Source organism: Corvus kubaryi, unplaced genomic scaffold, assembly GCF_017639235.1.
Source record: "Corvus kubaryi isolate FWS band 111438036 unplaced genomic scaffold, C.kubaryi_AGA036_p1.0 65371, whole genome shotgun sequence".
NCBI classification, from domain to species: Eukaryota; Metazoa; Chordata; class Aves; order Passeriformes; family Corvidae; genus Corvus; species Corvus kubaryi.
The window spans coordinates 1-16,141 of NW_024581952.1; the positions used below are offsets into that span (position 1 = coordinate 1).

General features: G+C 38.3%; 1 protein-coding gene across 1 annotated transcript in view; it reads right to left on the reverse strand.

Moving 5' to 3' along the window:
• Nucleotides 1-4: 4 nt before the first annotated feature.
• The window catches only part of LOC121673376 (sodium leak channel non-selective protein-like), a gene marked incomplete at both ends in the record, with an annotated part of 49,191 nt that continues 33,054 nt past the window's right edge, over nt 5-16,141 (reverse strand). Inside the window, 11 exons of the mRNA XM_042046637.1 lie at nt 5-272; nt 983-1,131; nt 3,287-3,355; nt 4,352-4,471; nt 7,219-7,293; nt 7,687-7,793; nt 8,327-8,420; nt 11,873-11,971; nt 12,055-12,175; nt 14,133-14,239; nt 14,939-15,043. Coding sequence (XP_041902571.1) covers nt 5-272; nt 983-1,131; nt 3,287-3,355; nt 4,352-4,471; nt 7,219-7,293; nt 7,687-7,793; nt 8,327-8,420; nt 11,873-11,971; nt 12,055-12,175; nt 14,133-14,239; nt 14,939-15,043 — 1,314 coding nt within the window. The remainder of the gene's footprint in view (nt 273-982; nt 1,132-3,286; nt 3,356-4,351; nt 4,472-7,218; nt 7,294-7,686; nt 7,794-8,326; nt 8,421-11,872; nt 11,972-12,054; nt 12,176-14,132; nt 14,240-14,938; nt 15,044-16,141) is intronic.

Genomic DNA, 16,141 nt, shown 5'->3' on the forward strand with positions numbered 1-16,141 from the left:
TATGAGACTGGAACTGCAATTTGTGTGTCATGTTCCGAGGTTTAGTGAACATTATTTTCTTGACGAGATAAAGGCAAGCCCAACATTCCTTGTACAAAGCTAAGATACGGAAAACAGTTTGAGATGGAAGGGTAGCTCTCATTTCTTGTCTACTTATCTCTGGCAGTATTGTAATTACCATGCAGTCATGCATAATTTTGTTCCAGTCTTCTCCAGTGACTATTCTGAAGAGTACAGTAATAGCCTTGCCAGCTGATGAAAAATTTGCATGTCTGTTTTAAAGAAAGAGAGAGAGAGAGAGAGAGATTGAGAATGAGAGATTGTTTCACTTCCCAGAATTAAAACACTGGCAAGAAAAAATGTTTCCATTTTCTACTGTTCTACTATTTTAACCCAAAAATAGTTACAGTATTATTTGAATGAGCTCATTGAAATATTTATTTCATGACTTAAAATACAATAACTGAACTCTAGCTCAGACACTCAATACTCAGGTCTGAGTATTTTAGCTCACTTTATCAGAGATCTAAAGAAAACTCAAGGCCAGATCCTATTTCCTGTCTCCATTTTCTTTTGTAAGCCTGATGATGACTGGGAAATAATCCAGCTAACAGCCATTTCAAAGAAGTGTCTCCTTTCTGTATCAGCCTGGTATATGGATCCTGTTCCTGGGTGATGCTAATAAGATGCAGTAGGTACACTGTGTTTCAGCAGCTTGTGGGCTAGCACAGTACTGCTTTGAAGCATATTTCAGCTGGCATAATGAAGAACAGCTCTCAGTCTGCTCTGGGTTGGATCAGGTGTCATTTGGCCCAATGCACAAGGACTCGACCGTGTCTCCTATCAGAAATTCTGTTTAGAACTCTTCAGCCAGACCTGAAGATCTGTCTGGCTTTTACCACAGATAAACTTCTCTAGCAGAATGTGATTTCTTCAGGCTGTTTAAAGAACCTCCCCATGAGGTAGGAACTATATACTGTACCTGTTAATGTTCTCTCCATATTTCACTGTACCAAATAACACTACTCCAGCAAAAGCATAACAAAGAAGCAGTAAGAACATGCCCACTATGATGAAGAAGCTCTTGTACATGCTGACAACCACAGTCAGGAGCAGCATTTTTAGTGTCACCTGGAAGGACAGAGAAAAAGCAGTCCATGACAGCATTCAGGAAAGCAAAGATAAAAAAACAGTTCTTACACTTGCCATTTTGACAACAAATCCTTTATACACATTCATTAATGGATGAGCTCAGTAAAATGGTACATTATGAATGTGATTTGAACTGTGTGTGCTTTTTATTTGTTATAGACATCAGCACATCTCCCTCATTTACAAGGTCAAGATGTTGCTCCTCAAGAAGTATATATAGGATATACAGTGTAGGATAGTACCGTGATGGTACAGCATAAGCTCAACTATAATATTCCAGGACCAGTATTTTCCTGAAGTATCAGCATTAGCAATGCATGAACAGTGGTGCAGTAAACTACTCTGGGCTTATCTGAAAGTGATCCTAACTGTTAGACAGAAACCACATGTACTGCAGCCTACCTAAAGGACTGTCTTCATGTATAGAGAAGGGGATTTCCTTAAGATCAGTACAGCTTCTTTAAGCTAGTAATTTCTCATGGAAGTTTGTGAAAGCCCAGGGACACCTTCCAGAAGCCTTCCAGTACCTAAAAAGGGGGTGACAGGGGAGCTGGAGAGGGACTTTTTACAAGACCATGCAGTGACAGAATAAGGGCAAGTGGCTTTAAGTTGAAAGAGGGTAGGTTTAGATTTGATATTAGGAAGAAATTCTTCACTGTGAGGGTACTGAGGCACAGGAACAAGTCGCCCAAACAAGCTGAGGATGACCCATCCCTGGAAGTGTTCAAGGCCAGACTGAATGGGGCTTTGAGTAACTTTGTCTAGTGGAAGGTGTCTCTGCCCTTGGCAAGGGGGTTGGAACGAGATGATCTCTAGGGTCCCTTTCAACCCAAACCACTCTGTGAGTCTATGATTCTGCAAAGTTGGCCAAAGAGCATAAGATGAGAACATAATTATGAAAATTTCATAGGCTGTAGTCCTTGATAATAGGTATTACTTTCCCATGCATGTATATTTTATATTTTACTCTTGATAAATTTATTGCCCTAGATTGTCCTAACACCCTTAACTACTCTGGATGCGATGAAAAATTCCCTTTAATGGGACTGAGGGCGTCATTTTTCTTTATAATTGTGCCAAATTCCTGCTGACCTTTAGTCATCACATTGGATCAGGACAGGTAAATTAGTGAAACTGACACAGTTTGTAACATGAAAGTACAAACCAATAGGTTAAAACCGTGAAAAAACTTTACAATCAATCAGAAAGCTTTGAAGGCAATCACTTGGTCTGGTTGCATAGGAGAAGCAAGGATTTTTCATTTGACTTCCAAGGCTCTACAGGCTCTGTGTAGTCTGATTGAAAGAAAACTTTTTATCTTTACTGAACAAACCCTTTGACTTACTGTTCTTAACCCTGGCAACCTAGTACACCAGTCTTTTTATCATTTACTTTAATATGTCAGACTTCACAGAAAATATTTGGATAGTCTAAGAAGTTCTACAGCAAGGGAATGCAGTGTCACCACTTGTTAAATAAATGTGTTTGTTCTCTGCTTATGCTTATTCTGCCAGTCTACTCTCCATTACACCAGAGAAAATCCAAACACAAAAGAAATGTAAACTTGAGAAGTGACTTGCTTTGTCACCATTCCAGTGTTTCCAGAAGAACATCTTGGCCCAAAATTGTTTTTAAATTGAATATAAATCCTTTCCTGTGACAAGACATACAGCGTAAAGACATAAGACACAGACCTGCAGTCTGGAGGAAGAAACTTTTTTAAGAGAGCACTATCATATCAAAATGAGTGCATTCAACCACCACTACAATAGTCTTGCAGCGAAAATAAATAAAGAGCATGCCCATCACACCTCACTGAAATGGAAAGGGCTGAAAGTAGCATAGTGTATGTCCAGAATGGTAGAGAGCATTTTTAAAAGCTGCAGTATTGCAGCTGCATTTTGTTTTCTTAAAAAAATTAACTTTTCCAGTAACCATCGCATTATTATACAATATACTTAAAATCCTGACATTTTAAAGACAGCATGTAGAGTTGGAGACTGCTGCTTGAAATCTCCTTTTTTTTCTCCTAGAAAACTGAGCCTTACAGAATTTTCACTAGAGACGCACAGCATCCAGTCCTTTAATCTATACATGAGCACTGCAATAGTTGTAGTTCCTAATTTGTACTTACGTGCTTCCCACAAATGGAGAAAAACCTGAAGACGATTACACATGCCCCCATCATGTATGTGTATGCATTCTGGAACACAAACACAGAAGACTTAATATATGGTCCCCCAGGAATCTCTTGAACAGATCACAAGAACTGATTTTTTAGTAATGTAGGGCAGTCCCCATATAAAATAAATCATAAACTAGTAGCAACAATATAAAGAACACAAACCCAACCTCCTCACACGTCAAGCCAAAGAAACGTCAGTCCTCTATTAATTATGTCCATCAGGCCCAGTGTACTCATCTAGGCAATTGCTGGGTTACAGAAACTCCTCAGGCCTTCCAAGCTACTTAGTAGCTCCCTGAGCAAACTGTGAATGTCAGGGCAAAATGACTAGTCACACAAAACAGAACAGAAACAAACAGAACTTGGGGCAGACAAGAGAGAATCCTGCAGACATTATAAGGTTGTGACTTTGACAACTTGTGACTGATGACAAGTATCAACCACCCCTTCTCCTTCTCCTGTAAATAAAGAAACCAGGAGTGTAGTCAAATTTAAAAAACATGTGAAATGAAGGGAGAGCTGATTTCCTCCGCTCTCCTTCATGTGTCTTGTTGAATTAAACACTGCCCCTTAACCAACACCAGTGGTATAGAATTGCTGTTGGGTTTGGGAGGGTTTGTCTAGTTCAGCAATTTTGAACCTATGTCTTCTTCCAGTCCTCTGCTCCTGTTTGTATTCTGTACCTTGCCTCTTTCTTCCTTCATGCTCATAAGACTGTTAGCAAGAACTCTCACTCTCTTCAGTCTCCTTCCTTTCCTCACTTACATCCCTCCAAAAGACTTGTTTTCTACCACATTTACACACTCTAACTTGTACCAGTAAGACAATTTTTGCACTACATGATTGTCCAAGACAATGATTCATTCTTCTTAGCATCAAACTTAGTTTCTTTCAGACATATTTCAGCCTTATTGAACTCTCAAAGGTTTATCTGAATATATACCAGCAATCCTACTGCTGGTGCTTAAAGACAAAATAATTTTAATCACTGGAATTGCATTTTGTATATCTTACCAGTAAGGCAAAGTGAAGTATCACCCATATAACTCCAAGAGATGTCACCAAGAGATCATACCGATTTCTTCTGCTTTGCCAGAAGCCAGAAGGTGACATGGCAATAATCTTCATCGTGACCTACGGATAAAAAAAATTCTAACTTGTAATGAAGAAATGATTATTCCTTGCCATGAGATCCTCTTCCATTCCCCAAAATGTTTGACTGGGTCCATTTTATGAAATAGTTTCAAACAATGAGGGGTAGATTTCACATCAGCTAAATATTCCCACGTGCACTAACTGGATAATATTAGCTTCCCTTGGATGAAGGAAAACTGGCACTTGTGTAAGACCACAGATGACCAAGGGATGGACAGCATTCTGAAATGTCTCTTGTCTCCATCAAGTATCAAAGACAGACTTAATGCTTAATGTATAGATTGCTGAGGTGAATGTGGGCTTCAGATAGCTTAAAGTTAAACAAGTCATGTCAATAACATAGCTAAAAAAGCTAGCAGTATCCTAGCTAGCTAACTGTCTGTAAGCAAGCTAAAATGACATAAACACATCTGAACTCAGGAATATAATTGTGTTCTGCAGCAACCACAGTTCGGATTAATTAAAAAGCTTTCATATATTGCAAATATTTCTTGCTTTAAGGAATATTCTGTACTCAGAATCATCTCTACTCAGCAGCATGTAAAAAAAAAAAGCTAAGAACAGTAAAGGCAGTACGTTTTACAATGTACCTGGTAAAAGACAGCTTCCAAAGTGCTTGACATTTCCAATTTAGGTTACAGGAATGCAGATGAGAAGCTCAAGAATAGATACTAATAGTCACAGAAATAGTCACATCAGGTAACAGATACCAAGGTAGAGTGATGCATGTAAAGGGAACGCTTAAGAGTTTCTCATATACAAGTTGTATTAAATCTCAGAGCAGGTTAAGAGTCACTATAAAAAGGCTGTAAATGTCAGGCATTCATTACATTATTTTTTCCATCCCACCTTGCAACCCTGCCATTTAACATTTCTGAAAATGAAACCAGATATAAGAAGACACTAGCTTGAGGTAAAAGGCTGATTTTCCAGTTAGCTTTTTACCTTATAATGTTTTCTGAAGCCTGACTACAAAGTGAACAATGTAGTCTCTGAATCTCTAATTATCATTTGAGTTACCTAAGGTATCTTGACTCCTTATACCAGATTTACAGTCACCTGAGATGCCCTAGGGAACTGAAGATGGATGGATGGATGGGACTTGCAAGGATGACATAAGACCTGTAAACATCCCTGGCATTCTGGAGTGGCTAGTGGAGGTAACTGAATTTCACCCTTCACCTCCCTTGATCACAGTAACAGCTTAAACACCTACCTCACATGTAGAATTTAAACACCTAGCTTCAGGTGTCCATAAACTTGAACTGAATACCACACCATGGAAATAAAAAAAAATCACATCTCCCTTTACTCTGTCATCATCAGTGTGGTAACAAAAGTGAGATCTTCAAATTCTTCCTATTTTCTATACCACATATTTAGGATGTAAGCAGTAGAGGTTTAAGGCTGAATCAGGAGGTGTAGGGTTGGACACGGGACCATCAGCTATGCAGAAAGCAGACAGCAGACTCTGAAACCAGACTGTGCTGCATTAGGGAAGATCCTGGTCAAGAAGCTGCTTCCTCTCTCCATAAATTGTGTGTGCACTCACAGTGTGATAGCTTGCCTGTTGAGACAGCCAACAAATTTTTCTTGGCTCTGACAAAGTTCCTTTGAAATTCTAGAAGTGTATTTGTTTCCCCTGGCAGTATAAGAGAAAAAAGTATTTCCAAAGACATAGTTACTAGGTAAATTAAAACCTGCCTGAGTATGACACAAATAAAACTTTTCTGTGTTTGCACAGTCTCTCCAGAGATACTGATTTCTCCTGGGTAGGGAAAAGAGAAGCAACAACATGGACATACTCTAGCTACAGCTGCTACAAGGTCTTCACTTCATTGTTTATTCATCACTGCTGGCAAAACCTATCAATGGAACATAGGAACTGTCATATTGGATTAGAGCAGTGGGAAACATAGTCTACTATCCTGTTTCTGATAGTGGTCAGTGTCAGCTATTCAGTGGGGACTGACAAGAAAAGTAGTCAACCAAAAACTTATAAAGAATTGTGTACTAACCTAACCACAGAGGAAACATCTTCTTTAGCATCATAAGTGTGTGCTTTGTTACACTATGGATATCCTTATACATTAAAAAATATACATTTTTCAAAATGTGTTTAAATCATTAGATTCCAGTCTTATGAAAATAGGCTAAATACACCTTGCAGAGATTGTAGTAACAATATTCTCATAGATAGAGAGCTGCTACCACACAGGAGCCAGACTTGTGCAACAAAAGATAGACAATACTGGAGCTGGGGTGCAGCTTATTAAAAGATATTAAAATGAAGTACGATACTTAAAACAAAATGGAGAAAGGTTTGATTTTTTCACAGCTACAGAATAGTGGGGAACACATCAGGAAAAACATAAATGAATGAAGCAGAACTTCCATTAGACAACATAGACCTTTTGTTGTATGGAGGGAAGGTAACATGAGATGTTCTGCAAGAAAAGAGTTCACTGGGTTCACCAAAGCACACTGTTAAATACTCAGACTTGAATATATATCAAAAGACACAAAGCTCAAGGTTGTAGAGAAGTATGACTACAACACATTAAAAGTTTCTTCTTACATGTTTAAAGACAAGTGACACGGAGAACCCTGAATGTACACATTCAGAAATAAACACCACTGTGAAGAATGAGAAGCATCCCTAAAGACAAAATGAAATATATAAATACAAGTCTTACTCTCAAGAAGTCATAAATATACTACTTTACCTCAAGGACAAAAATGAAGGTGAAAACAACAGACATTGTTGCTAAAGGCACAGTCACTGGATCTGCAGCATCCCACTGAAAAGCAAACATAATCCATTCATAGAAGAATAGCTGTTAAACAGAATAAATGCCTCTTCACTGCCTTAACTTTTCTTGAGGGTTTTGTTATGAATAGATTTCACTTTAAAATATACTCAGACAGGAATGGCATCTCGGTGTACTCTCTCAGGTTTACAGCTTAATTAGAAATTAAAAACAGTGGACAACACTACAAAAAGGCAGAAATTGACTCAGCTCCACATTACAATTAATCTACAGTGATCTATGCCAACAGAGATTGCTGTATCTAGGAATCATGTTTCCTCGCATTCATCACACTAATGGCTCAACTGATCATTAATTGGTGTTAGGAAATGTGCAACACATGCTGTACTACTGTAATGAAACGTTTAAAAGAGACACAATTACCTTAACTGATAACAACACAGACTGGGCCAGAACAAGTACAGCAATAGTTCTCTTAAAAAATGGATGCTGCGTTATATCATACATCTTAGCTCTAAAGCCATCGTTATCTGAAAAAGAAAGAGTTTGAGGAGGAGAGCTAAAATACAAAATGACATTTCCCCCTTATTTCTTGACATATTTTCCATGTTCATTAGAGGCAAAATAATCCTTTCCCATTTTCAAAATACATTTCTAATTTTCTGACACAATTTTCCATATCAAACAGGGCTTCTGAACATATAATTTCAAATACTGAACACCAGTGTTGCATGAAAGCTTTGGTACTTTTACGGCAAGTGTATCATTCAACTGCTGTCAGGTTAATACATTCCATTCATATCATTACAGCCAACTGCAAATATTTTTCATTTAGAAATTCATTTTTTCATTAAGGCTTATCCTAAAACCATCGAAGCACAACCTTTTTTGGGTTGATTTTAATAGCCTTATGGAGAGATCTGTAGTTGGAGCCTGTTTCCACATTAACTTATGCACAACCTCCTAGTGGCCTCACGATTACAGTTTTAATTTGAATTGCAGACTCCTGGGGAATTACGAACACTAGGGCTCAACATGAATAAAATCAAAATATCTTTGATACCCGGACGAGGTGGGAGATGAAGAGGTTGCGCTATCTTCAGTCTGCTTTTCAGATCCTCCCATCGTCTCTGATCTACAGTCAGTAAAGCTGTCCCCTTAATATACAAAGAGAAGCATATAAAAGCTTTTGTCATTTAACAGCTAGAGTGTTCAACACTGCAACATGAAAACAACATTCTCCTTGGTGGCTGAGATAAAGTTACATACACAACTTCCCTTAAATAACACACTGTTTGGGGAAAGAAGTCTGAAGTATCAGCTGTTACTCAAGAGGATTTCTGGATGCATTAGCTGTGAGTTTCTGGGCCTCAACTCAGCAGGCACAGTTGCTGCCCTGTGTAGCAGCAGCCCAGTGTGGGCAGTGAAACACTGCAGGAGGTCTTCCATTTGACTGAATGTCATTTGCCAGGAAGCAGAATGGTGGATTTTGTCTGGACTTTGCAGCAGAAAATCCTGTGGCTTGCTAGTGCTACTACAGTTTCTTCAGGGAAGGAGCCCTCCAGGACACCACCGCTGCTCTCCACAGCTCTTCTGCTTGGGGTGTAATTGAAATAAAATAATAGTATGCTATGAATCTACAAGAGTTCTCCACAGAGGAAGCTCAAAGAGAAGTGAAGACACACCTTTAGTGCGGGTGGTAGTAATGCGTGTAAATGTTCACATAACATAGCAAACTTCAAACACAATTCAATGTTATCTAAAATGACCTTCAGCAAAGTAAGTTCCTTATCACTTCAGAGAACTGTAAAATCTCATAGAAGGATTCTAGAGTTACAAAAACAAAGGAGACCTTTTCAAGGTAAATGTCAAAAGCCTGTCTCCCAGACACTTGGCTCCTGTCCCAGTCAGAAAAGAGCCGCACTGAGCTGGGTGAGGGCTGGTGTGATCTTTGGGGCTTGCTGGGCATAGGCTTGTGTAGATGCTGGAACTGTGGCTGGCTGTGCAACTGATAAGGTCAGGATTTCGTCCTCTTAGTGATCATAATCTCTTTATAGAGCTGTGTTCCTAGATGGTACACTGGGAAGAGGTGCCTTCCAACACAGTGTGGACAAAGTGACAGATGTAAAGATGCTGGTTATTCCTGTCAACCCCAAACGACACCATTTAGAAACACAGATTAAAAGACAACACCTCAATGAGCATGTCTGGTTTATATTCTTGGAGAGCCTTCACAGCAAACAAGACAAAAGGTGGCAAAAAAGAGTGGACTTTTGTAAAATCTAGAAATAATGGTGCCAAATTGCTTTGTTGCTCAGAAACTGCCAGTTCTACAAGCAGGATCATCATAAGGGAACCACAGAGCAGAGCACTGCAAGCAGATCTAGGGCTGGAGGAGCTGTGCTTGCATTTGGACTTCAGCTCAAAGTGCTAGCTAATATTTTAGTTGATCACATCTTCACTGCTGACTGAACTCCTGGAACTTGGGAGCTGTGACAAGTGATAGGTGGGAATTGAAATGGGGCTGGGGGTTGGAATAATTTGGGCTATTGCCCAGTCACTGGTACAACCAAGGACACAGCCCAGAGCTTGCTGCAGTACTTGCCAGTCCAGCATTTCTACAGCTGCAGTTCCAACTCATATGAAAAACTAGAGCATATCTGAAATTATAATATTTTTTCTTTTTAGAAAATTTAGAAATTTGTTCTCATGTAAAATAGTTTATTCAGTAATTGTCCAACTCCGATCCTTGTCAACAACTCCTGTAATTGTTCTAACCATATGTCAGCCATGAAATTTCTAAAGAAAATATCTACTTTAAACACTAATATATTGGTCAAGTAACTAGTTTTAAGAAAATGCAACCTAATCTCACACTGTGGATTGTTTTGCTCTCACTCTCTGGGCTAGTTGCCAGCCATCTCTCTACAATCTTCTTTTTAGTTTCTGGGCATTTCTTCACTCTATTTGAATATTAATTGGGTTGAAACTCTTGCCCACTTAATTAACATTAATCTTTTCAACTCAAATCTGAAAACATTTTCTTTTCCCTATAGTAAATACATAAAAAGTAACAAGAAGTCAAGAAAAAAGAAAGAAAAACAAACATTACATGCCACTGCCAGTTACTAAGAAACAACTGAAGAAGCTGAACCAGAACATATGAAAGACTTATACTTTAAGTATCATGTGAATTCTATAGAAATACTGCCTGATGCGCCTGTTCAGTGTAATTTACAGGGAACTGTTACTAGTGAGCAAGGACAAAAAGCATAAAGCTTTTTGTATTCATCTGTGTATTGACAAATTTGAAGGAAGAGTAATACTGCATAGCTGTACAAGAAGTGACAAAAGCATCTATAAAAATCCAGTGGAATTCTCATACTGTAGAAATTTCAGTTTTGTTAATTCACCAGTCAAAATTTAGTGAAGAAGAAAAAAAATTATTAGCACATTGCTCCTTGTTCTTTAGAACAGATACATTTTAACAGGAATGACTGCACTTCATCTCACCAAAATTACGTAAACATAAAAATACATTCAGAACAGGAGAGATTTTAGGCAATTTTTTTGGCTCACAATCTTCTTGACCCCATTTCATGATGCCCTGCTTGCCCACATTAATGCACAGTAAAGTGCTACTTGGCTCCTTTCCAGAAGGAGTGAAGTGGTTTCCCTGATGGACAAACTCAACTCTTGTGTTTGCTGCTGAGCTCAGGTCAGGGCCATAGCCAGCACCCAGCTCCAGCACAAGCACACTGGGCTGTCACACATCTCCACACCCCACAGCGTGTAATCATCCTTTCCCTCCCATGCCACAAGTGATAAAAATATCCTATCTCATTATTTTTGTGAGCTTGAACTGAAAGATGAAAAAAATTAATAATTTTGTCTTGATGCCTCAGAGGCACCATAATAGGCTCAGAAAAAACCCTCAGATTAAAGGTTGTGCAGTGTATGTGCAGCAGTCCCATCCAGAGGATTCTACCTTTTAACAAGTGTAGACATGAGCTGCTGGGAAACAATTCCTCTGGGGGCAGGTTTTTCTCCTTTTCAGGGTAATCCAAAAAGCCCATGTGAACTTGCCTAGAACACTAGCTACCTTTTTATTTGAGTGATGGACAATTATTTCTACAATGTACTCTGCTGTTTGTAAGGAAAAAGCCACTCAGCTTTACTTTGGATCTGAAATACTGCAATGGGAGGGTTCTAAAGAGACCCCTTAGTTGCAACACATGGAAGCATAATGTCTTTTTATCTGCCACCATGTGTGCCTACATCAAGCTAAACAGCTGCATCTGTAAATACATCTTGCTTTATGTTTAATCTCCATCTAGCAGCACAGCTGCACTATAAATAAACTCTAACAGCTTTGTTAGAGTGTGTGATGGATTGCTGTCATCACAGGCTTCAATTTTGTAGCAAGTATGGATCAAGTGTATCTGAAGCCATATTTGCAGTCTCACAAAATGTGAGATTGTTAAGGCAGTACTAAAGACAGCCTTATCAGGTAACGTAGACAGCATAATATCAGTTTCAGATTTCTTACAGAGCCAGTTCTCCACTCAATAAACCCCCCTCACTCAGAATAAACCACCTCACTTAGTACCTTGTTTTCATTAAAATTAGCGATGACAACTCCAACAAAAAGGGTCAGTCCAATCATGCAGCCAAGGAATACAAAAACATGGATGTAGATTCCATGGATCTGAATAGACAAAAATAAGTAATAGTCAAAAAAATTCATAGTTATTTGTTGTAGAATTGAAAGACTCTGATGTGTTTCCTTACCGGACCGACACGATGAATAATAACATCTCTGACTTCCACCCAGCCTTTTAACGAAAGAACTTCAAATAGTGCCAGCATTGCATTGCCCACATTATCAAAATTAAAATTCCGAGGATTTGCCCTGAAATGCAGTACACAAATAGGTGTAACTTCAGCAGTAAAGTTGTTCTATTTCTTACCTTGATTCTTCATAGTCTAACACTTGCAAAGTTGGTGTGAAACCTCTCTGAAACATATCAAAGTTTCATATCAGGAATAAGAAAACAATAGCAACAGCAATAAATATGTAAAGCATAACATTTTAGATCCCTGTGTATGTTTTGTTTTCTTACTCAGAATCTGACTCACAGCAGTAAAGCTTATAACATGTTCAAGGCCAGGCTGGATGGGGCTTTGAGCAACCTGGTGTAGTGGGAAGTGTCCCTGCTCATGGCAGGGGGGTTGAAGCTAGAGAATCTTTAAGATCCCTTCCAACCCAAACCATTCTATTGACTCTATGTTGCTGCATTTTAATGCTTTTGCCAGTGACGTAAGAAAAATACAGAATTCAAGAAAACAATCGATCTGATGGCATTGGCCAGATTCTAAAATAAATTTACCTGCAGGAGATAATTCTCTAACACACATAAAAGATCTGGACTCCAAGGTCAGTGAGATGGTTTAGAAAATGCTGTTCTCTATTTCATTATCACGAGGAACTGATAGTATAAAGCAAAACTTACTGAGAGGACGTCACATCTTCTTGGCTTTCCTATACCATCTGCTCTGACCTTTTTTATCAGTTGAGATTCAAGACAATGTTTCCAGCTTAACATTAAAAGTACTCTCTTTGGGCTAGGTTAGCACTTTGCTCTGCCTCCACAATCTGAGCCAGATAATCCAAGGAGCCCAATGAGTTTTCGACAGTTTATAAGGTAAATAGTTGTATTCCAGAAGAGTTGTTAAGTATTTGGTGCTTCTGGAATCCAACCATTTGGTGAAAAGAGAACTCTCAGATGTAGATACTTCTTTTTAATGCAGTCCTTATATTAAGATCTGGCTCTTGAAAATCTGGCCTGACAACCAACAGGTGGTATAAATGTCTTTGCGGTAAAACATTTTTCTGCAATAACAAAGCATTCCCCAAAGTTTACAGTTATGCTGATTAAGACAGTTTTTGCTTATTTCTGGATCAAGCTGAACAGGATTGGATTTGCTTACTCGAGGAAGAATTTCTCTGAAGTATACAGAAACAAAGACTTCTGCAGATGTCAGAGTTTCACTGACTGTTCAAATCACAGCATACTATTTCATTAGTGTAGGGTGGCTCTGAATCTACCACTGCTGGTACATTCTTTATCCACAGACATGGCCAATTAAAATAATTGTAGCTGTTAAGCTGATTTTGCAAAATGCCAACCAAGTGAAAAATATAAACAATTAAAAAGAGTGAGTTTTGCCTGTTCAGGTGTTGGAAAATATTAACTGGACTTCATCAGAACACTAATCAAAAACATACATTAGCTTTTAAATAATTTTGACTGCACTTCTGCACCAGATAGACCACAAGGATTCCCTGCACTGGAAAAAAAAAGAAACTGCTAGCTGGCATGGTTGATGGCCATAGAAGAGAAAGGCTGTTTTTAGACATGATATGATCATTTGTTTTTATGGGTAGCTGTAGGCAGGTTGATTTCCATTTCTTTTTCTTCCCATCTTTTCCTATCTATTCTTAGGTTCTATTGTTGCTTTATGGCTCTCAGGATGCCTTCATAATAGTCCTAAAGAACAACTAAGTGATGATACTTTTCAAGAAAATAGCTCCTGCTGTAATAATAACCAAATCAAATCTAATTCCTATATAGGTTCAGTACCTAGCAGGTTTTTTTTCTTCCTTTCTGTTTATGAAGTGGAGGTTAAGTCTGGAAAATTTCATATTTCTGGCTTTTTACTAAATATGCCAGAATTTTTACACTTAATATCATTTGAGTTACAATAAAACCCCTCCACAAGTAATTTGATGTCATCACATTTGAACCATTTTTCTACACCAACAGCTGCATTTTTTAAGAAAGACAGGCCAAAGTGTAGCAACTCACCAGACTCGTGGCACCCAAAATCCAGGCTTTTTCTCTCCAGGTCTTAACTTTAAATTGAGATTTTTGGAAACACTTACATTTATTCTGAAGATGCCATGACAATCTTCCTATAGTGAAATAAACCACAGACTGAGATTAAACAGAACCCTGTGAGAGATGCCAACATGGCAGCATAAATAGCACATTTGCCATGATGGGAAAGCAATATACACAGAAATGAAGGGTTATTTATAAGTCTGTGATTAATAGTCATGGACCTTTACCCACATGAGAAATACATCCTTCCTTCAGGACTGACAGTGCTGTACAATTTGCAAGACTACATAGCCTTTCACCTCTTTCCTAAAGACCACTGCTCCCTTTAGGTGATGATGATATTTCTCCAAATGAAGTAAGAAACACAGTTAACTTTCTCCATGTAACCCACATGGCATCCCCAGTGATGTAGACCTCTAGCAGTCTAACCTGTTTTTCAGTTGCGGACCTAGGAATGCAAAGGTGTCATTTTCCATGATTAATTCCATGTGCCAGCCAGTCTTTTGCAGATAACATGGCATTCATTTGACAATTTTTTTTTAAGACAGTCTCCAATATTTGGACCTGCTTTACTTTTTATGTGGAAACCCATCCTTACCCTCAGTTGCTGACTCCTCTATCACCTTTCCCTCCATCATCCTGCTTCTGAAGAAGAAAGAGCCCAAGATCTCTGTTTCTCATATGATAGCTCTGATTGCCCCACTTGCTTTCCCCAGCAGGTAAAAATGGCACAAAGTACCAATATTTGGAAGCAGAAAAGCAGTTCTTACCCTAGAGATGATGTGAGGATCATTGCATTTAGCCAGTTTTCCAGCAAATAGCTGCACTCCAAAGCTTGCGAAAACAAGCATTAATGTCAGCAAAAGAATAGAAACCTGTAAAAATGAAGTTGTACTTGTCAACCTCTTCTTCTGCAGACTTGAAGAAGAGGATCAGCTCCCTTGGTGAACTGCAGGGAGGATTGTTTTGTGGCATAAACCTGGAGATATGGCTTTTGTAACAGACATGTTACTTTAGGTTCTGATCCAGTAACCAGGTGCTGTGTTATATTAGTCTTATTTTTAACATAGGATCTGAGAATTGCAGATAAGGATGAAAGCTTTCTTGCACTCAGTGTACTACCTTGCTAAATTCTGTATGCATAAGAATTGCCACTCACTTTAAATACATTGTTTGAGTACTTGCATATGTGCTGCTTCTGTTTTGCTGATTCAGGCTAATTAAGCTGATTAAGCCGTTGTTGGGTATTTAATTCCAGGATAGCTCCAATAAAGATAAGCATGGGCAAATTAAAATGTAAATATCTTTAACAGAATACAGTATCTATGGAATGCCCACTAGCTTTTTACTTTTTGTCCTTGTTCTATTGCTGTCTACAAGTATTCTGTAGCTTAGTGTTTTATAACAACCTGACCTAGTAAAGCATTCTGTTAAGGAATAAAATGGCTGTTGCTTAGGCTGCCCAATATCACATAGGGTCCCAAGACAATAGATTATGTTCTGATCAAGCAATTGGAGACTCCACTGTTGTTCTTATTACTATAAGTGCATGACCATGATCATAATAATAACAAAAAAGATGTAATGAACAACTGTATTGTTTTTGGCTGCCTCTCAAAAAACTTGAAGGTAGAGATCTGCAGCTCAGAAACCAGGTTTACTTTTGTTCTTGCAGAGCTGCCATCCACTACTACTCATCTTTCTTGACCAACTAGAACTGTGAATAAGAGGTAGATTTTTTTTCAGTAGTCCTATGTAATTATGACCAAATATATGCTAAGCAAGTAATATAATTTATAAAAGAATTATTACAGCAGCTTTATTCAGTATGAGTTACTTATATTCTAATTTTTAGCCTGTTGTGTGGTCATTTGCAGTGACAGCCACAATGAAATATAAACAGACAACAGCAGTGAAAAGAACAGAAAGCATGAATTTTATATCAAAATATTAACTTATTACACCTTCATACA